The sequence below is a fragment of the Alligator mississippiensis genome, chromosome 1, assembly GCF_030867095.1.
Source record: "Alligator mississippiensis isolate rAllMis1 chromosome 1, rAllMis1, whole genome shotgun sequence".
NCBI lineage: Eukaryota > Metazoa > Chordata > Crocodylia > Alligatoridae > Alligator > Alligator mississippiensis.
In genome coordinates this window covers 135,570,825-135,593,968 of record NC_081824.1, presented here as the reverse complement: position 1 = coordinate 135,593,968, position 23,144 = coordinate 135,570,825, and the positions used below count along the sequence as shown (strand labels likewise).

General features: G+C 41.4%; 1 protein-coding gene across 10 annotated transcripts in view; it reads right to left on the bottom strand.

The window, feature by feature from the left end:
* Nucleotides 1-4,083: 4,083 nt before the first annotated feature.
* Nucleotides 4,084-23,144, bottom strand: part of ARID1B (AT-rich interaction domain 1B) — a 432,896-nt gene continuing 413,835 nt past the window's right edge. For 6 of the 10 annotated variants that reach the window (XM_059714373.1, XM_059714361.1, XM_059714374.1 and 3 more), the window contains 7 exons: nt 22,240-22,412; nt 18,999-19,149; nt 17,842-17,958; nt 16,035-16,131; nt 11,336-12,125; nt 9,223-9,353; nt 4,084-7,134 (listed from right to left, as the gene is read on the bottom strand). In XM_059714373.1, coding sequence (XP_059570356.1) covers nt 5,419-7,134; nt 9,223-9,353; nt 11,336-12,125; nt 16,035-16,131; nt 17,842-17,958; nt 18,999-19,149; nt 22,240-22,412 — 3,175 coding nt within the window. In that variant the 3' untranslated portion in view covers nt 4,084-5,418. The remainder of the gene's footprint in view (nt 7,135-9,222; nt 9,354-11,335; nt 12,126-16,034; nt 16,132-17,841; nt 17,959-18,998; nt 19,150-22,239; nt 22,413-23,144) is intronic. The other 4 variants (XM_059714369.1, XM_059714375.1, XM_059714376.1 and 1 more) reach the window with 1 other exon arrangement.

The window sequence follows — 23,144 nt, the reverse complement described above, 5'->3', positions numbered from 1 at the left end:
GTGCTCAGGGCATCTCAGGGATGGCCATGCCCAGGGCAGCAGAGGCTGAATCCATAGCTGTCTCCCCGAGATGCTGACTGAAAAGGGAGCTGCAAGTACAGGACTGAACAGAGCATTCATTTTACCAGCAATGAGAGCAGGGCCTGTAAAAACAACTGTAGGCACAGGCCAGAAACATCTGGTGTGGAGGACAGTTGAGCAGAGAGGATTGCAGAGAATGGCAGTGCACCCATGGCTGCTTGTGCTGAGCAGAGGCAATAGAAGCAGCTGGTGAAATGCCTTCCCTTAGGAGCTGAACCTTATGAAGGAAAAGCAAAGAGGAAACCTTACAATTATTCTGCAGTAGACTAGGATGGCAGCTCCAGCGGAGCCATTTTCCAGGACTGTGTCATCCCACTCTGCTGGATGAGCTCAGAGGAACAGCTCATGCCTATGGTACTAATTGGTATTGTCTAATTGTTTCCTATCTGCTTGTCTCCACCTGTTGTTTCATAAGACAGGGACTGGCTCTGGAGCAGGGGCTGCCGTTTAGATTTCTGTTTGTATCACAGGGGGCCTGGATCATGAGGAGCTCACAGGCTCCAAGGTAACACAAATGAATGTCATCAACATCATTATCAAAGGCGGGGTTTCCTTGGTTCAGAATCCCCGAGAAGCTGTCCTTACCTATAGCCTATATCACACTAAATAGCGAGGACACAATGGTACCACTAGTTTTTTGGACAATTGCTGTCGAATCTTACCAGACCGCTGGGTCAGGCAGAGGTATCTAAGCTGGCTTTACAGTCTACCTGTGGCCACATGGAGCCCCATACAAGCTAATCTAATGGATGGATAAATGCTTGGCTGCTGCTGACTGACGTTAACGGCAGCTGCAGGAAGAGGCCAATCCATGTCCAAACACGATGACCCACAATCGTGTGTATAAGACTGATCCTTTGCTCTCGTCATTGTGATGTGGCTTGGTGTGGGGTGGAGGTGTGTGTCAAACGCCACAGATGCCTCTGATTTTATTTACATTAAGGCCTCTTTACAGCACTCCGGCAATATACTTCGGGCCTACCATACCACAATGTTGTGCAGGGATTTCAATAGGGTACATGAGGTTCAAGTTTGCTGTATTTTTATTTTGTCACAGTAAATCTCTTTTTTCCTCCTTTCTTTCTCAGGTCATTTAAAGGGCAAAAAGAAAATATATCCTAATGGGTGGTGGGATGCAGTATGAGGCCCATTGCTTCCACGAAAAAAAGACAAAGGGGGTGGAAAGGAGGAAGAGGAAGAGCTTTAACAGCCATGATCAAGTTCCTTTTGCCTCCTTGATTTCCCGTAGCTGAAGACAATGCACTTTTCTTTTGGAGAGATGGCTGGGAAATAAAGGGAACAAGAATAATCATTTCTGTTGAGTGTGACAGCTGCTAATTCTTATAAGGGGCCTTACAGTGAGATTTCAGTGATTCCACAAAAAGTGTACCTATATTTAATCTGTCTCAAGTTTCTTGTATGGTCTGCTGAAAGAACAAGCATTTATCACTAGGTAGCACCCAACTATTTCTGTTTTGTATGACTCCTTTAGAAAAAAGATGTATCCATCTTACCTTAAGTAATGTGTTCAGTTTGCAGTAGGATTTCAGAAGATGCAGATGCTTTTTATTTCTGTTAATCTCATCTATGCTGCATTGCATTTAGGCTCACAGCACTGGGAAAGTGGCAAACTTCACATGTTTGTTATCGTCTAGCATTAAACTCTTTAAAAACAAAAGTAAAATACCTCTCTTTGGAACAAATGTTATGAGCGGCTCAGACAAGCCAACCAGAAACATGCAACTCTGATGTACTGTCCTCTCTGAAGGCTCAGAGCATTAATTGGAAAGATGCAGATGAAAATGGAGACAAGTGGTAAAACTTCCATTTTTATTTTTATGCTTTATTTTACTTCTGTGGCTGAAGTATTAACCAATGGTTTAGACTCCCTGCTACTAAGTTAACACCAAATCAACTGTACTTGGGCTGGGTCAACACAAATCACCCTCCAAATTTCTGAGTTTATTTAGTCACAATGGTGCTGGTAGTAACAATACTACAACCCCATGGTTGCTACTATTTTCACTAGCATGCTGTCCAATCCTGCTCAGATCAGACCTGAACGACACTGGTTAATCTGGCCAATACCGAAGCCCTATCTATCTGGGGAAGGCCTTGGCAACATATAGCTTGAGCCCTGGATCTGGCCCATGGAGCCAGAGAGTTTTGTCTGTGGTTGCATTCGTACCAGGGATGAGCACTTGGAAGCTGTACTGGCCCCGTTGCCGCTGCTTCCCACCGCATGCTCTTCCCGGATGCAGCATGGGCATGGCCTCCAGGTGTGGGAGAGCTTCCAACTTTGCCTATGTTGCAGCAGGAGGCCGGGGGGGGGGGGGGGGGGGGGGGAAGCAGCAGCAGTGTGTATGCAGCTGCCAGCTGCCCCACCTGTGCTCAGTTCAACACTGGCTGGAAGCTGCACATGCAGCACAGCTGAGGTGTGGGGGGCTGGGAGAAGCTGCGACAGTGCAGGTGCAGCTCCCAGGTGCCTGGCCCCAGTGCAGATGCAGGCAAAGCCCCCCTGCTTCTGATACACCCCCCAGCCCGTGCTGGATTGGAGCTGGGTTGTTTCGACCTGTGGCTTACAAAGGTTGCCAACTATTAATTTAAGAGTGTTTTCTGCATTGGTGCAGTCCTCCCAAAGGTAGTAAAGGTGGAAAATATAGGAGGAAAAAAGACTAGGGGTAGAATATCTCCTTCTTCTTTCACCATGCAGCAAACACCCACCCACTCCCCTTAAAGGAAAGGACTGCTTAAAAATCAGGTTAGGGTTTAGCTAAGAGTTTACCGTTATCATTTAGTAAAACATTACTAGGAATTAAGACTTGAATATTGCTTCCCACCACCCTGATATTGTTGGAATAATCAGCTCCTGAATATGTCTTCCTTATGCAATGAAGAGTTCCAAGTGGGTTATAATTCAGCATATATTTCTGAATGCATTGTTATGCAAGAGAAAGAGAGGCCATTACTGTAGGTGATGTGGGAGTGGATAGATTACTGCACTAGAAAAACTGGAATGAAACATTACTTTTTGTGACATTAGGGAGTCACATTTCAAACTTGGATTATAATTGTATATACTTTACCTGTCTGTTTGAAACTCTCCTCCATATATTTGTGTGTTAGAGCAAGCTATATGAACAAGATGAGCAGTATGATGGGGGGAAGGGGGTGGGCATTTTCAAGTACCTTTGCGTTGGAGGGGGAAAGAGGATGTCCACTAACAGTGTAATTATGCAGTAGTTCCAGAGAAATTATTATTAGCTTTTTATGATCACACTAACAAAACCAATGATCCAAAATGAAACACCAAAAATTAGTGCTTGAACAGTATTTGCCAACAAGATGATCACCAGTGAGACAGTGGATGCATCTAAAACCAGGCAATTCCTGAAATTCAAATGGCCATCTCCCACCGGCTGTAATGATGAACGTGCTCTATGAAACCCTGAATCCACTCTAACAAGAATTGCAGGGGCTTGGCAGGTGAGCGGACATTAGCATTCTGGGTATGCAATAACACCTACTATTTCAAGAAGTGGGCGTGTGTTTATTTTGAATACCCACATCACAGGAGTGCCTCACACCTTTAACCAACAGAAAGAATTACAGATAGTGAATACAGGTCCATTTCTTTGCGTTGGTTATTGCTTTAATAAACACCTTGTGTGTCATTTTTTCTAACATCCAGTTTACGGTCCCTGAACTTAGCAATTAGAGTGGATAACTGCATAGTCAGAACCGTCATCAGGCAATCACGTCTTCTCCTTTCATGATTCTCTATTTTATAAATAATTATCTGAATCTATTCTCTGTGATCTGATAGAAAAGTCTTTCAACAGGAGAGTAATTTACCACATCAGTTGAACAACAGATTAATATTAAAAAAAAATCACAATAATCAAAGCAGGGAGAAGAGAGTAACCATTATTGCTCTTTTTTGTAATTAATTTCTTTTCTGGTATCCCACATTGAAGCTAGAACATTATTCAAGAACACCCATCACAGTGCTTAACAAGATTTAATGTACATTTATTCTTAACATGTGGAACATATAAAGATTTTATACTGAATAAATGATATTCATTAAGCCAGAGGAAAAGGAGGAATTTACATCAAGTTTTTTTCTTTTTTAACTACATTATCTTGAAATACAAATGCGGATTCTCATCACTGAAAAATCTTTGAAGTTGTTCTTCCTTTTTTCTGTATATATTTTTTTGTCTGTAGACTGGTAACCATTTTCTTAGATCAATCCATACGTAACCATTTCCACACCTTGATTTATAAAGCAAATTGTGATCGGCTGCTCTCCCGAAATAGAGCATGACTTTATACATACAGAAACTTGTACATTACCCTCGGTTTTTTTTTTTTAGTTTTTTTTTTTTGGAGATATGGCCCAAAAATGAAAGAAAAAAAATAATTCTACCATCACTTTGTAGTTACCACATCATGAAAAAGAAACTAAAAACTTTGTACTTAAAAAAAAGATGAGGGTATGTTTAATGTACAACTTCTATATACATCACGGCCCTTAGGCAATAAAAAAATATTTAAAAAATGATTAAAGGAATTGTGAAGAACTGTCATTGTGGAAGGTCGAACAACAGATGCAGACAAGACAGTTCTGGTGAGGAAGCAATTTACGTTTATCGTCAGGTTTGTATTTAAAATCTTTTAACTTTAAAATTTTTATTTTTTTTAAATTTTGCTCCTACCCTAATGTAACCATTTCTCCTGTGGAGAAACCAATAGCATTTTGTATTTTGACTACTGACTCACACCCTCCTTGATCCCCTACACCTACATCACTAGAATCTTCTATTGCACAGAGCTTTGGGTGATGGTTTACATGTTTTTAAAAATTTTTCCTTATCTGAAAAAATAAAATACACAGGAACTTGGTATGTTGGTTATTTTTCACCTTCTCGTTTCGAAGTGGTGAGATTTTTTTCCCCATCGTACAATGATTTGCCACAACTTTTTTTTTAAGTCACTATTTCGCTTCCCAAAAAATATGCAATACAAACATGGAAAAGAACATTGAAAAGGATAATCTATGGAAAAAAAAAGTGTGACCTTTGAATGTACTAGACAGCAACTTTGGTTAAAAAAAATAAAATAAAAAGATGCACTTATACACATAGACAGCAAATATTAACTTCGTAACTGTTCAAATTAATAATTTCTTTAATTCCCAATTGGTAAATAGTGAATGGGGCAGAGGAGCAATTTTTTTTCCTTCTTCCTACGCTGGATAAACAAGAACAGAAAACAGCCAGTTATATGTGACCCTCTAATCTCCACTCACACATGCTTGGCGTCTCACTTATGTCATAACTGCCCAATCTGGAAAAGTACATCACAGATGACAGATGCAACCAGAGAGTTCAGGACAGCAGATATTGAGATATCCAGCAAACGACCCTCGTGCAATAGGAACTCTGAACGGTTCTCGTCCACTCTAGCCATGGCCAGCAAGGCCTTGGCTGCCCTGCACATCATGTCTACGCTAGGTGGCTCCAGAGGAGGTGGCTGCATGTGCATGAGGTTATGTTGGCTCTGCTGGTACTGGGCCATCGTGACCCCATCTTCCAGGAAGCTTATCAAGTTTCCGATGCTTCCTTTCTGCACAGCTATTGCCCTTGCCGCTAATGTGTCCCCCTGTGCAAGGTTTGATAAGAGAGCCATGGACATTTCTCGGCAGACTGGGTTTTTGCGGTCCCCAACGTACCTAACTAAAGTAGCGTAGAGTTTCTCCTGACGACTGAATGGGGGAGTGGCCAAGATAAGGTCCACATTATTGTCCTGGATACTGAGCTTACACAGGGTCTCCAGCACAAGTCTTTGAGGTGATAGGACTGAGTTGGGCCCCACGGTTGGAAAAGGATCCTGTGCCTCTGCAGATGGGCACACCATCCAGTGCAGCAAGCCATCCAAAATTGGCAAACAGATGCTTTCTGTGTAAGCAGACAAGTCTAGCTGTCCAGAAATGTTGGCTAATGTGACCAATGTATTATCCCTCAAGACTTCGAGGCAGTCCCACCACCACTCATCCTTGCTGCAGGCCACCCCTTTGTCCTCCTCGTCCTCTTTCTCATATGTCTGTGGTGCTCGCTTTCTTTCTGGATGCTCATGGTGAAGAAGGATCAACTTTCCCAAGATCAGCACCAAGCCTGGATGTTTGGACATTTCGGCGTCGTTGCCAGGCACAAAAGACAAGCTACGGACGATATTTGACACACAGATGCAGCGCTTGGCCAAGGAGTCTTGCCAATGAGTTATGGCGCATAGAGGAGTCTCATCCCGGCTCCTTGGCTCATCCTCTAGCAGTTTAATATTCCGGTGGCTTTTGGCTTGATGGATTCCAAAGGGAAATTTACTGCTCTCTGCCTGGGAACCAGAGCTTGAGTCTTCAGGCAATGCTCCTGGCCGAGCTGAGAGGACATCATCAATGGTGGCCGTTATACTTTTTTCCTGTTGTTCTTCAGAGTCACCTTTCCCCTCCAACTCCTTCTTTTTGTTTGGAGAGTTCAAGGGAGGAGGTGCTTTCCTGCGTGGAGGAATCTCCATCTTGCTTTCAAAATGAGTCTGGATGTGTTCAGTTGTGTCACCCCCACCAAGCTGCCAGTGGAGGAGCCCACTGTCAAATTCCTGAACACGTCCGAGTTTGTCAGATCGGTCTACAACAAATAGATTATTTTTCTTTACAATCTTTATTGGCAGCTTGTCAAATTTACTGGCTTGTTTTGGCCTCTCACTTGGATCAGCAATGGCACCAGGAGTGGAAAAAACAATGCTCTTTTCTTCTCCTTCAGATTTTTCATCCTCTTCCTCCTCCTCCTCCTCCTCCAAATAATTAATACATTCATCATTATCCTCCTCTTTTACAGTGTCCTCTGCTAAGGACTGGCTGTCATCTTTCTTGGCTGTGTTGTGATCAAGTGCTTTTTTTCCTGGATCTCCCACTTCATATTCCATAAGGATTCCAAAAATGTCAATCAGGCATTTTCTAAAATATTCCACCAAAAGCTCAAGAAATCCAGATAACTGAGGGGGAAAAAAGTAAAAACACACAAAAAATTAGATGAACATTTTTAGACTGCATGGATCTGTGTCAGGAGCTGCAATTATAAGTCTGTAAACACTTTCACTTATCTTACAAACTACGAAAAGCCAAGCCTTGAACAGTAAACATCTCCTGAAAGAAATTCTTCATTTCTGTCCTCTCCTTATAGACAGCCAGATCCTTGGCATGGTGCAAACCATAACAATTACTGCTATTCATTGTCTCTGAAATCAACCTTCCAATGCCTGGAACTACCAATTTTGGCAACTGATCTGTTTCGTGGTGAAGGCAAATAGAATAGTTTTATGTCCTTACATATTAAGAAGCTGTTACTGGAGGGTGGTTTTCTGTGCTGTAAGTCACCCTCAAAAACAGTATCCATTTGTGTTTAATCTTCTTGATTAATGTGTAATGATTGTGTTCCTAGAGGGCAACACATGAATTGGTTTTCGATGGTTGTCTTAACTATGGAATAACTAACTATGAAAACATACTTTTCTTTGCATTCCTGGTTTATATTCAATTTGTATTTTATCTACATAGTTTTCTTTTCTTGGACTGACACTTTCGTCCATATTCTATGTTTCTCTCAAGGCTTCCAAAACCCTCAAGATTAAAAAAAATAAAATAAAATAAAAACCAAACAAAAAACAACAAAGAAAAACACAAACAAAAACAAAACAAAAACCCCTCAAACAAAATAAAAACCCACATTAATAAAATTACTAGAGAGACACAATCTCAATCACTGGTCAAATTAACCTAAAAAAATAGTAATCAAAAGAGTCATAACTATCTGGTCTTCTATCTGAAAGATACTGGAGGTTTTAGTTTATTTCTACGAGGCCTATGTCTATATTAAAAAAACCCTAAAAACAAAAAATCAAAACATCAATCTAGCATATCTACTGGTAAACTCCGCAAAGACAACAAAGACCATTGGCCATAAACACAAAATCGTATTTTAGTCTATGCATATCTGTAGCAGGGCACCACGGCTGCCTGCCTCCATCAGGAGTTGGGCAGACCTGCAGAGCTTGTGGCAGGTGCAGCCAGGCCTACTTAGGGAGTCAGCAGACTCAGGAGCTGGCAGATGTGGTGGATTAGGAGGGCCGCATGACTGCTGGGGAGTGCCCTGGCTGGAAGAGTTGGGCTGGGCCAGGACATAACCCCAGGCTAGAACTGCAAGATGGCCAAAACATCTGAGGAGCTGCAGGAGCAACACCTGCCAGCCACAAGACTGCAGCTCCTGAGGGCCATCCGAACCACCTGGAGGTTTAGGGTAGGAACTACTGGAGAAGAGGAGGTTCCTGGGGACCCAGGTGGAGTCCACAGCCTGTAAGAAAGAGGGCTGAATACTGAGGCCTGAACCAAGTTGCCTGGAGCAGCTGAGATGGAGCACCGGGCCAGGGCATGCCCAAGGAGCAGAGCTGACAATCTCGGTGGGACTTTGAACCCTGTGGAGAGCTGGGGAGTTAGCAGAAATGGCCCGAGAGGGCGGACCCATGATTAAGGGGGGCTGATAGTCAATTTGCTGGTTCCAAGGACCTTGACTAGCCTAGGCCCTTTGGTGAAAATTTAAATCACCTTTTTTTTAACATGCAGTTAAAAACACATGGCACCCTAATATGCCTATTGCTGGACCAGCCGATATACATTTCCAGTGTATCTGACACAGAAGTGATACGTAATAACTCAAAGATTATTCCAAAACAATTTCATATCTGGTTTTGTGGACCTCCCACTAACACCTTTATTGCTGCCACACTACTTTTATGAATTTCTGCTTGTGAACATTTCTTTTCTTCCATTCCTGAAATATTCAAATCCCATAAATGCTCCTTTTCACAAGGGATACCCTCCTTTAAAGTTTATTTCCCCCTTGTTTTACAAAAATTTAGGCTTTTCTTGCTATTTATTATACTCAGATCACTAAAACATGTCAAGGAAACTTTTAATTTGAAAATGATAATTCATGTTAAGAGATCTAAATTTTTGTGTCCCTCAAAGCTGTTTTTCGCCCTCATTTGTTTGAGAAATGAGAAATGGTAAAGTGCCATTTTACCTACCTGAGAGAGGTTGAAAGTAGCAACAGTGCTGTCATCATACAGAAGAATATTAATTGTATCTAGAGCCCAGGTACTTTCAGCCAAAAGTCCAGATTTTAGAGACATCATCACTCGCCAGGCTTCAGGAGTTACTGGAGAATGAGAGAAGGAAGAAAAGTAAGCATCAATTTTACTGGAGGGTGCTTGCATGAGTTCAAGACAAGACTTATGTCAGGCTAGGTTTACAGAATACAAGCAAGCTCATCTGCTAAAGATGGTGTGCTCAGATTCGAAACTAGCACTGAGTATTACTGCTTCAATTATGGAGTCCAGTTGTTCTTCTGTCTTAATGGCAAAAAGTAAAATCAGAAAGCTACTGTTTCTAGGGTGTCTGAATAACACTTTTTCCTGCCTTTGCCTATGCTGAAACAGTCTTTCTAATATTTGAGTACCTGAAAAATCTAAGAAACAAAATAAAAAAACCAAAAGGTCCACCAACAAGAGACACATAATTCTGTTTTAATTTCAGATGTTTACTCTTCTCTTAGGGTGACAGCTGGAAGGGAGGCTGGGGGCACCTGATCCCAAATGAGTTATATTTAATTGGTCTAGCACACTGCAGAGATAGAGATCACATATGATTAAAGTATTCAGTCTGGTAGTTCAGTGGTTGCTGTGCAGATAACTCAAGTTGGCCGAAGGGACAAATATGATGGAAGCTGTATCTTGGAGGAGCTGACTTGTGTAAGTCCATCACCAGGACAAGATGGGAGAAATAAGCCACAATAAAACCAATGAGATGGGACCAAAGGAAAAGTGGAAACTTGAGCACCTGTAGCAGGGTAATTTTGACACTCAGAGAAAGAAAGAAAATTGGGAAAATGGTGGAGAAAAAAATAATAAAGTCTTGATTTTCAAGAGCAGATGTATTTAATGAGCAACAGGTTATTTAATGCAGAGAAGGATCTTGGAATCACTATTGATTCCAAGATGAACATGGGCTGCCAATGTGGGGACATGGTCAGGAAGGCTAACCGCACTTTGTCACGCATCCATAAATGCATCACAAGCAGGTCCAAGGAGGTGATTCTCCCCCTCTATGCGACATTGGTCAGGCCGCAGTTGGAGTACTGCATCCAGTTCTGGGCACCGCACTTCAGGAGTGATGTGGACAGCATCGAGAGGGTCCAGAGGAGGGCCACTTGTATGATTAGGGGACAGCAGGGCAGGTGCTACGAGGAGAGGCTATGGGACCTGAACCTGTTCAGCCTCCACAAGAGAAGGCTGAGAGGGGATCTGGTGGATGCCTATAAACTTGCCAAGGGGAACTAGCAGGCAAAGGGAGAGTCCCTGTTCCCCCGAGCACTACCGAGGGTAACAAGGAACAACAGCCATAAGTTGACTGAGAGTAGATTCAGGCTAGATATCAGGATGCACTACTTCACTGTCAGGGCGGCTAGGAGCCGGAACCAACTTCCAAGGGAAGTGGTGCTTGCCCCTACCCTGGGGGTCTTCAAAAAGAGGCTAGACAGCCACCTAGCTGGGGTCATTTGACCCCAGCATACTTTCCTGCCCATGGCAGGGGGTCGGACTAGATGATCTGCTCAGGTCCCTTCCGATCCTACCAACTATGAAACCATGAAGTTGGGTGAGCATAAAGAAATGATGCAGTGATACTGCGCCTGGTATATTTCCCATACAATGTTCCAATTTTTCAGCTAATCAACTAATAAATACACTGGCCATTTGACATGGATATTGAAATAGTGGGTAACATGAAATTTGAGAGCCTGAAGTTGCCCTGATCTTTAATACAAACACAGAACTATGGGGACTACCTGTCTCAAGACGACCGACTTGGTCTCAACACATAATGCTCCTTTTGTTCCAAGCTGCTGAAATCCCATGTTGCATTTCTTGGGTTGTATCTGACATGTGGGGTAACCACCCATGCTATACAAGAGTGTTTTGGTGCTATTATGGTTTAACAGAACATAATCACTCTACACTTACCAGAGTTTCTCTTTCAAAGCAAGGTCATAAACTCAAAGTAGGGAAAAAAAAAAAAAAAGAAAAGAAATCAGAACTGAAACCAGGTTCTGTATTTCTATTTCTACATTTGTTGGATACTCACCAATATCTTTTGAGGTAATCTTTCGTCTTGGTTTTAAGACTGGCTGTGATGCTTCTACAGAGCCTGGAGGGAAGGTAATTTCTCGCCTAATGGGTGGTGGCTGGGGTGGAGGACCTGTGACCTGTGATACTGGAACTGTGGGCATAACCTTTTGCATCTTCATAGAGGGTAGGAAAGGAGACTTGCTTGGGGACATACGATTCTCCAAAGAGCGCTGGAAAGATGCTGGACTTGGAGCCCTAGAGATGTGGTTTGGCATTGAGGGTGGTGTCTGGTAGGACGACTGAGGAGGTCGAGTGATAGGCTGCATGGAGGCTGAGGATGACATATAAGAAGGCTGACGTTGGTTGACATGAGAAGGCCACTGACTCTCGTGGTTTATCCTCTGATCAGGTACCATCATATCATCAGTGCGATTCATCCCTGGATAGGGTGGGGCCTGTGTGGGGCCTCCAGGGCCTTGCCTGTTCTGGTAAGGGTAAGGCATATCATTTCGGGTTGGCCACATGTTTTGCTGAGGACCTTCACTGGTGGATGATGACTGCATGGGGCCGCCTATCATTTGGGGTGGTATTCCATGCTGCTGTATTTGTCCTGGGCCCTGCATCCTCTCCCTGTTATATGGATACGGATACTGTCCCTGCATGGGCCTCCTGTCTGGTCCAGAGTAAGTGTTGCTGTACTGGTTATACATTTCTTGCTGCTGGTTGCCATACTGCATGTTATACATTTCTCCTTCGTGACGTTTTGCTGGGGGCCCATACATGCCATCCATATGACGCTTGTAGTTCTGAAATGGAATGTTTTAATCAATCAGCTTGATTAGCCAAGAGCGCTGTTCAACACGCAACTAAATCTTAGATTCTAGCACATTAGCATAAGGGCAACGTTGCAAAACGAGCATGCTATGTAGGACGTGGTATAGCAGTAATGTTATAACTATTTCTGCAAACAAAAGATTCATTTATTTTCCTTATATACACACGTATGAACTGATAGAAAGCTGAGCCTACCCTGGGCTGGAATGACTTCCTTGGCAGGAGAGGGGGCACATGGCCAGAGGGAGGGAGCATGGGAGAGGCTGCAGGGTGTGTGGTGGGGATCCTGCACCCTTCCTCTCTCCACCCACTGCCCCCTCCCCACCTTACCTTCTGCTATGCCTCCAGTCCCTCCAGCCACAACCCTGCCTGGCCTGGAGCTGCCGTGCTGCTGACTGCCCCAGAGGAACAGAGCTGCAGCAGACAGTGAAGGGGGGATGGGCAGGGAGAGGGGGAGGTAGGGGCAGGCACAAAGGGCAAAGGAGGGGGCAAACAGTATAATGTATAATTTTGCATGGATAGAATCTAATTATTGGGAGAGGGGGGAGGGGTCATTTTGGATATGGGTAAATGTGGTATTTACTGAAAGTTACCCTTGGGCTCAAATTTCTGGTGCTTGCTATCAGTCCAAGAGTGATTTTTTTTTTAAAAAGAACTCTGGCCAAATTCTCACCATCACATCCCAGAGCTGAAAAAGTAGTTTTTCACCTGCTAGGATCTCTTTCAGATCTTTTTTATGCTTGGACAACTAAACATTATTTTTTCAATTTAAAGCTTGCCACAGACACTCTCCTCTAAGGATACATATCTAAACAATGGGTTTTGACAGAATATATGTCAAATAAACTAGTCTGACTGGAGGAGGAAACCATCCCTCTCAGCTGAGTTTGTTACCCTATGTCAGTAATTCTTTCTTACCCCAAGTCTGGGGTGCTCCCAGATCAACTGAAAGGTGCCATGGGATGGGAGGAGATTTTTGTGAGGTCTGATCATATACACAGATTAGTGCTTAGGCGTGTCCCATCCTGGCCAGCTCGCCATCCCCACTGCCTGGCTCCTCTACAAGGAATAAACACTGCGATATATAAATTACTTTTGAAAACTAGGTGCCACTCAATTCACATAAGTTACGGAGTGACGCTTCAAATCCAGTGAGGGGTGCCTTGAGTCCAAAAAGGTTAAGAAACACTGCTCTAAATCATCTTTACCCACACACCCCTAATCACATTTAATTTACTGTGAGATTATTCTAGCTAATGGGCAAGTTCAAACATTCTATGCTAGTCTATGTGAATTCTTATACTACCCTCACCAACTTTACAACATGAGAACCTTACACAAAAATTACATGATACAACTAATATCTATTACATTAGTCCAGTGTTTCAGATTTAAGTCATCCCTCAGGAAATGCCAGCTCATGGCTTTCACTTCTGTTTTGGCTATGAAAAGATAATAGAGCAATTCTTCTTTTGCAAACAACTCAGAAAGGGCAGAAATTCTTAAACTATTTTTTAACACCTATTTGAAATTTCTGGGTTTATCTTATTAACCTTGTTTGCACACCTAACAATGCTAACGTTGCATGGCACCCTGCACATCCTTGTTGAGAATCACTGCTTTACTCTATTCTAAGGACTAAGGAGAATTGTTTGGGCGGGGTAGCATTTTGTTTGTTAGAGCTTATGGTTGGGTTTTTTTGGGGGGTGGGGGTTGTTTCTGTACCTGCTGGTACGCATTTACATTGAAGAAGGAAGGTAAAAAAAAGAAGGGTCTTAGGCTGGAGGTAGAAGGTGGTGAGTTTGTGATGGTGCTTAGTTCCTGTGGGAGTTCATTCCACGGTTCAAGCTACACTGAGCGCTTTGAGGCAAAAAAATGTGAATTAAAGGAGCATTTTTTGAATATATGATCAATGGTAAATTTGAAGTTATGGCTCCCCAGGAAACCCTAACTCAGTCACATTGCACAATATATACTAATGTACCAATGTTAACATCAGAAAAAATTCTCTATGTATGCAGCGTGGGTCAGTTAGAAGTGCTGTGGGAACCATACCCTCTCAGTTTTTGACTCTGGCATATATAAAAATCATAACCACTGTGTTGCATTAAAGTTCAGTTCAGTCTTAACTGCTGAACTGTCAAACTATTCCAGAAATAAAGGGTCTTGTGGCTTGCTTTTGGTCCTAAACAAGTGTTTAATATACTGGGGTAAACTCAGCTGGGAGATGAACATTGCCGCAACATGCATGCTTGGTGGAAGTCAAGAAACAGGAATCACTGACACTGTTTAAATTAAATTACACCACAATTTCAAATGTGATGGTTACGTACTTAGATCCTGGTTGTACACAGACTTATTTTAAAGATGTGAGTAATCTCATTTCAATGGGACTAAGCATTTGCTGGCTTGGGACTGGCAGTCACAACAAGGGAGCGTGTAGATGTAAAAAGGGATTTAGCAGATGAAAAAGACAGTATGCCAAAGTCATGTCAAAAGGAAGGTCCCACTAAGGTAATTCAGCCATTGACTTTCATCCCATGCAACTTCACATCATCTGTCCAACCTTAATTTTTGCCCCTAAAATGTGACAAATATGCAAAGGTCAAAATAATACTCCATTAGCAGATTTCTAGAAAAGGACATCTACCACAGGAAACAGAATATAATATCCTCTTAAAAGTGGTAATTTGAATTTTATGTATATTTTTGTAAATTTTATGCAGATCTCAGGTTTAAGAGCACCCAATTAACTTATTCTTTGAATATTTTAGTGTGAAGTATCATTAACAATTTTGGTACAGATCTTTGAAAATTCTCTATTACATCACACCAAACTACTCAGGGCACTGTTTTTCATTATGACCACAAATGTGGGGATTCATGACCTAGTCATATTGGAACTATTACGAGCCAAGAAGTAAGGTAGAAAATTTCAAAAGTGAACTTCAAGTGCATTTTCTATACACTGTAACTTCAGATCTCCTCTTACTGAATATTTAGTAAATCTTTGCCCAGGAGTGAGAAGTGGTTTGCAAATGTATAAGCCAGCCCTGTTTGAAAATCTGGCTTATATTGGGAAACTAGATTTAAATTTATTTACAGAGTTGACTACCAACTACTTTTTAACACACAGGATGAAATGTTAGTCCCACTGAAGTCAAAGGGAGTTTTGCTTTTGACTTCAATGTGGTCAGAATTTCATACATGGTGTATTACCAATATATTACAAATTCTATGTCTATAAAATATTTAATTTTCAATATAGCTTGCATGTTCCCTATATTATGAAAAAGCTCAAATGTCTGAATGCTTAAAATAAATGTCAATATTAATACTGTATCTGGAATAAGCCATCTGATATATATTTAGGGTATATGATTATCTAATGTATGGGCCTTGTTGTAGCCCTGGACTCATTATATGACTATGGGTGCCCTACCAGCTGTGAGGGCTATATGTTTCTCTTTCTGTCACACTTCGGGATTTAGTTTCCTGCATGTGACAAATGCTTTCTGGTCTGCCAGGCAACAGCTTTCCTGTTTGTCTCTGCAAATGGGGTTGTGCAACATTAGCAGCCTAGGAATTGCATTGTTCCAGTCTGTCTGCTCTCTGTGTTTGCAACTTTAAACTATTTCACATTCCATAAACTGGAACTTAAATTTATGCTTTTTCATTAGAGCTAACACATGGCTTTGTCACTGCATACCCACTGCTAAAATGGATGCTGATTTTGGCTCAAACTTTGCTGCTCATCTGTGCAAAAATCATACACATTCAAAAATTTGTTTTCATTCAATGCAATGAAGCATATTTTGGGGTAGGAGGGGTTGAAATTTACTGGAAAAAATTACAAGCATAGTCAGGTCCATCTCTTTTACCTGCTGCTGTGGATACATTCCAGGTTGATGTCCTCCATATGCTGGTTGTCCTGAGGGAGGTCCTTGTCCTGGGTACTGCTGTGCATATGTTTCATGCCTAGAATTATGCATTCAAACCACACTTAGTACTGCTGGAACCCCCAAAATACTGGAAAAATGAAACTGCTCTAATAATTGTATGTCTATTCACCACATCATTTAATTTTCAAACCAAGACACTTGGTACAGTGGTAATAATTTATTTTTAGAATGGATGGTAATGCATTTTGGGGGCATGCTGCCAAAGCTGTTCAACCCCTACACCAGGTGCCATGAAAGGAAATCTAACGGAAACAATACATTTCTTGTGTGGAGTACATTTGATTTGTACAACACCAATTACATTTCTTGAATTACAATAGTCCCATGTATTGCACTAATTCATCACTTATGAGTGGAAGCCACAGAAGGAATATGGTGAATGGAGTTACCACATAGAGTAAGAAGGAGTAGTTAAAACAGTGAAACATGGTGGTATATTTTAGTAGATAAGACATCTGATTAACAGAGGAAAGGCAGCAAGTCAAAGTCCTGAGTTTTAAAGAGTGGTTCTCATCAAGAACCTGACTTTGTAAAACAATTAAGACTACAGAATATAACAAATATTTAAAAAAAAATGGTTTCAATTGAAATTTTCACTCTAGCTGGCTTATTATGAAAAATGAGCATAACAATACAAACATGACAGGACATTACATTCATGCAGTTCACATTTTAATAAATGTTTTGAGATGTTATACTTTTTTCTAAGGAACAGACTATCATTCTGTTAAACCTGCGTCAAAAAGCACAGGCACAAAAGGACAAAGTGAAGTTTGTACTTGTAAACTTACCTGTGGTATTTCTTGACTTGTGAGGGTTTAAGTTTAAATCCTAACATTCTTTTAATGTATTTTTTAATAAAATGCAGATAATCAGTTGAAGGAAAATACTGAGGTTGATAAATATGTACACCTGATAGTGGACAGCAAATTGGATAAGAACTTAAGGTCTGACAGGATGACAAATTATAAATCAATTTAATTCTGGGCTATATACACACAGGCATTGTATTACAGGCCAAGATGTTAGCAGCCCGTCTCTGTACTGCACTAAGAATACACTGATAATCTGAGGTATAGCGCTGGACAAAATATGATAAGGTATATTTAGGAAAAAGGAGAAAAATAGGTTGAGAGGGCTGGAGAATGTGATCTTTTTAAAAAGAACTAACGTGCCTGACTTGCAAAGATACTGAGAACCCAAAACTCTCATTGCCTTGACTTGGATTCTCATAAAATCAGACCATAAATGCAGAGGGATTATCTATGAACAACACAGCTGACAGAAATTTTCTAAGGTCTGAGGCAAGGTAAGAGTAATGAGATGAAACTGAGCAAAGGAAAACGCAAGTTATGTATCAGAAAGTACTTAAATGTTAGATTCATTAGTCCATAGAAGGATCACCACCTAAATGAAATGATATAACCCTCAAAGTCCAAACAATTTAAAAGTAACCTGGAAACTTGAGATTACAACAGAGTCCAATCCTGTATTGGCAGGGAATTAACAAAGAGACCATTCCTCTTCTAACATCTACAGAAATACAAAATCAAGGATCTCTCCCAACCCCCCAAAATAAACCCAATGTAAAAACCTACATAAGAACACACAAACAAAAGTAACACACCAGGCTACTGCATATTCTGTCTACATACTCTCAATAGCTTCTAGGTCTTATAATAACCTGGTTAACAATGATATTACAAACAGAGAAATCAACGTTCACCTTTGCTGGCCAGGGTAACGATTAGGAGAGTACATGCTTGGGTCACTGTTTGAAGGCACCATGTTGCTTTGACCAGGTGGTCCCATACTGCCTTCAGAACCCAGCCCATGATCCGACCTAAAAAATGACAAAGGAAACCTCATTCTATAAAAAGCACTTATTCTCCAAAGTTCCCAAAGAAATAAATTCTCATGGAAAGGAATCTTCACACCTAAGACCTCTCACTGTTACCCTTAATCTCTCTGGTACCCCAGCAATGTGGCTTTTGTTATATAAAATGATAAGACAGGGTTTTTCTGCCTCTGCTGCTTCACACTAGGACTGTGAAAAACACCCCACTATTAACTTATACTGTGCACTATGTTGTATGCCATTACAAAACTTTAGCAAAGAAGCAAAAATGCAAAACTTGCTGAAGGCAACTGGGGAAAATATCTGTGGTTCCAGCTTGCAAACCATACTACAGAACCCAAGCACTTCCTAACCTTTCTGCCTCCTCCTACAGTGTAGACATCAGCAATTCAATGGCACTTTTCCCCCAAAACCTTTCACAGGACTAGGAAAAAGGGGTTGAATTTGATTTTACTTCACAGAAATGTAGATGTACATGGATCTAAACCACTGAGTTTCAGTGCAAAGGACCATTAGGGACATACTAATAATGTGTGGTCCTACAGCCCAGAAAGAATGTATAGACCTTAGAAGCTCCAGAGGAAGTTCTAGCCACCAGCAAACCAAACATAACATTTTGAAGATGTAGATTTTGGTTCTCATGAAAAAAATTAAAACAAACAAAAAATCCACTATGCAAAAAAAGCCAACACCTGCTTAGGCATGAACATGGCAAGAGGACTAACACAAGTGCTACTTTAGCCAGGCACAGCACAGCACAGCAGCTTGCCAAAAGCAGCTGTCAAACACACCCACTTGCTGATCAGCTGCAGCTTGAGTGACTTCTCAAGTGTGACAACTCCTTCCTTATTAACTTCTGCAAAAAACTAGACTCAGTCATTACAAATGGCTCGACTCCCACTGATTTAGTAAGCAGCTGCAGGAGGTGGGGGCTACTATGTTCTCTGAAAAGTGTAACGAGGGAATGAAAAAGAGGAGAGGATCATTTCTCCTAATAGACTGCTTTTTGCTGAAGACTGACTCACCTCCTGTCATAGCTACTTCCATAAGAGAACTGCTGTCGCTGGCTCATGCTCATGTTGGACATTGCTCCAGATGGCGTCTGGTTATACATGTCCTGTATTCCACTGTTGGGCATCTGTCCAGGGGTCATGAACGGCTCATTGCTTCCAGGCACTGCAATAAGAAAAGAGAAAGAACTGCAAATTAAACATATTATTTTTGGTGTCTGAAGAGGACTTTCCAGGTTCTATTAAATGACATCATTTAAAATAATGTCCAAAAGTTTAACTCTGCCAAGCTGAATCACTAGGGGCATCTGTACACGTGCTCCAGGGTAGGGGTGGGGGATAGGATGCACTTTAATTAGAGCAGCTCCTGAGAGTCAGGAGCTGCTCTGATTAAAACACATGCAGCTTCTTGTGTATTCAGTGTCCCACGTTTCGAAATGGCAGTGGGGTGCTTTATCTAAAGCTTGTTTGACAAGCTTTAGTTAAAGCGCCCCCAGTACCATTCTGAAACATGGGAACGCTGGATACATGAGATGCTCCAGCAGACTTGATTTATTGGGTCGGCTCCAACATCGAACACTTTGGAGCACGTATAAATGTGCCCTAGATGTCTGACAAATATTAGAAGAACGATGAAAGTGCCTGAAACAGTGCTAACAGTAAGCTTTAGCAGCAAGGTGGCCAGAATATCATGGAACTGAAAAAAAAATCAGATTTGGAATCTCATTTTAGGGCATTACATTTATCAGATGGAAATATTACATCTTCCTTTGTGTCCTAAAGACAAGCTCAATTCATATTTCCTTTTCTCACTCTAACAGTGTTATACACCAATTCAGACTTAGCTCTAGAAAACAGAAAGGCTTACGTAGAAAACTCACTAATCTTAGTAGCACACTGTAGTCACAGGGCTTCCTTCCCATACATTACATACACAAAACACTGACTGTCTGTGATGTGTCTGTGAACGAGATCCTGTACCTGAATACAGATCTTTGAGCAAGACTGGTATAATTTTAAGTGTCCTAAAAGACACTTGGTTAGCAGCCTATGTTACATCAGTCCCCAAATAAATGAATGAAGTAGCTCTATCCTCATTTTTTTAGTTTGGGATACTAAACGTTAAAAAGGAAGTTAGATATCAGGACAGATACAAGGAAAGAAAAATAGTATTTCTTTACAAATAACTAATCTTTCCATTTCCTGTCTCTTGTTGATATAGGACAGACTTGATTTGTAGGTAAAGGACTGAAAAAACACCAGGTGGGAGAAGCAGGAACCCTTACAGTAAGGGACTAGAGAAGCAGTTTTATTTATTCCAGAAGATAAGAGAATGAATTACATGCATTATTGCAGGGGCTGGCCCTCCTGCTCCAAATGGCCAGGAGCCAGATACCCACCCATAGTCCCTGTGCAGCAGGGACAAGCTAAGCTCAGGTGCTGAGGAGCAGCAGGCCAGGCAGTGGTGGCAGTACTGCAGAGGATAGGCAGCATGGCACAGTTCTGACACACATTCCCTGTGTTGGATAATATTTCTTTGCCACATGGATTTGGCCCGCAGGCCATAGGTTGCTGACCCCTGCATTACAGGATGGCATCTGAAGATGCTACAGAAGACCCTGAAAGAGGCTTCCAGGTTTTGTCTGCAATTTCCTCTTCCTCAAAATGGCCCTGCAGATGCAGCAATCTCATCAATAGAATGCGCTGTGTGAGAGAACAGATCTGAGTTTCATGGGGGGAGAGGGAAGATGTAGTTTTAAGACATGGTCACCTTTGCAAGAAACACTAAGGCACAATGATAGCATTCATTTTCACTTATGACTAAGTATAAAATGAGTGGCGAAGTGCAGTAGGTCAACTTGATCTCAGGGTGGACCTAGAAATCAGTCACTTTAAGTCAAAAACAGTTCAATTTCCCCTGAAACTCCACTGTACCTTTGTATAGTACAGGATTTAAAGGAAACATGAGGGCTTTCTCTACCCACTGTAGAGCCCTTTAGCCACTGAGCTAAACAGTCACATCAGCAGCACTGTCTTTTTTTTTAAACTTATGACACCACTGAATCTTCATTTATCCTTTTCACCCGCTTTTTGTCCTTTTCTTCTCCATCACCTCCTCCTGCTCTCTTTCAGCTGCTATTTCTTACTTTCACCTCCACCAGCTGCTCTTCTCTCTAGAGAACTCTGCCTCTCTTCATACCCTCAACTCTTTCCTGCTTGCAAGGGTGTAAGGAAGCAACTCAAAAGATCCTTTTTAAACGTACTTTAAAATTCACCAAAAGGGCCCTAGAGAAGTGCCCACGGGACTGGAGTTAGCTTTAATGTTATTTTTATTCCTGCTTTCTAAAAAAACCCTTTCAATTTATGCGGTACCTTTTATCAGAGGATTTCAAAGTGTTTAGCAATTAATTAATTAAACCGCACACACACATGTTCAGTACCCAGTTCAAAAGTATATCTATTTTACATCCATGTATACTGAGGCAAAGAGGGCAGGAGACTCATCAAAGACTGTACTGTGAATCTGTACTATGGCCATGACAGAATCTGGAATTCTGACTCTTCGTCTCCTACTGTAATTGGGAACGCTACCGATTTTGCAACACAGTTTACTACGAAGAATGCTATTAGAGGATGAAGAGTCCAAACCTCCTCATTTAACTTGATGAACCTTAACTGTATGGTTTAAGTTCTATAGAGCGTTGCCGAAACAAACTTCTGGGACACTTTCAGATCTTACTAGAGCCTGAAGTTTACAATGGTATAATCTGACTCTGAGACGGGGAAACATGCAGATAAGAGAGAGATGCAGGGTACAGGAAGACAGCAATTGTATCAGTATCAAACATTCAAATTATAAGATATTAGGATGCAACTATTACAAGTGCATGCTTCTGGAGTGATACAAGTGGAGCAAAACAATTGCAACTTTAACTCCCCTGCATTCAGGGTTAAATGTACAGTAGTTTAGCCAACTGGTACTGCTACAAGAACATGCAGTCCTAGGAGTTAAACTGTATCAGCTGATGTACACTTGTATAGAGCAGCTCCCCACTCTTTTTAAAGTGGTTAAAAGGTATGTTTAGATATACTTGCATTTATACCTTCTTTTTCACTATAGGGATATGATGTCACTGATGAAGGAGATGAGAGGGTATACAAAAAGACCAACACTAAGCACACCTTGACAAAACTAGAACATCCTGTTTGGATGAAACCTAGGAAGAACACATGCAGACCCCCACGTGATAAATACCTTTTCTCATCCCACCAAAAGGGTCCTTATTCGGTTCATAGGGCATCCTTCCCATCATATCTGGCATGTTCATCCCCTGCTGGTACGGTGCATTTGGCGTCATGGAGTTTCTCTTCGGGAATGCTGAGTCACTTACATCAGAGAAAGGATCATGCACACTAACTGCACTGTTCCTAAACAGATGAAAAAGAGAGAGATTAACACCACAGGAGAACATGAGAAGAACTGTGCTACCAGTCCAGGCTCTAAATCCATTCAGTCTACTGTTCAATCTCTGACAGTTGCCAACACAAAATGGTTCAGAGCAAGGGATAAAGAATGTAACAATAAATAATTACTGAATCACTTTCTTCCTAATCCTGGCTGGCTTTTTACTTTTCACTTAAAGATGTTTTAATCCAGTTGAAGGTAATTCATATAATCAAAACCATTTCAGAATCTTACTGACCTCCTTGCCTTAACACCATAAGGCAATGCATTTCACAGGTTAATTATACGTGTTGTGTAAAACAGGTATTACTTTTTCTCACATTTACATGTTACCTTTCAATTTCACTAAGCGCCTCCTTGTTCTCGTATTAGGAGAAAAACTAAACAGCAGCATTTGATTTTACCTCCTACATAACACTCATTATTGTGGAGAGGTAGTAACATTTATGGTTGAAGCCTTTTTTATATGAAAGCCCTTATAAATCTGGCCTGGAAATCAGTTGACCTGATAATTCCCAGATTCTGAAGGCAAAGAAGAATATTTTACAAAGGAGAAAGAAAATCCAAATAATCTGAGTAACAGACACTTAAATAATGGTTGTCCCAGCCCTTCCCACCTCTCCATATAGCCAGTTATCTTTGAGAACCCGTGGGCCAAAAAGATGCTAGATAAACAGAAATAAGTGATTTTGTTG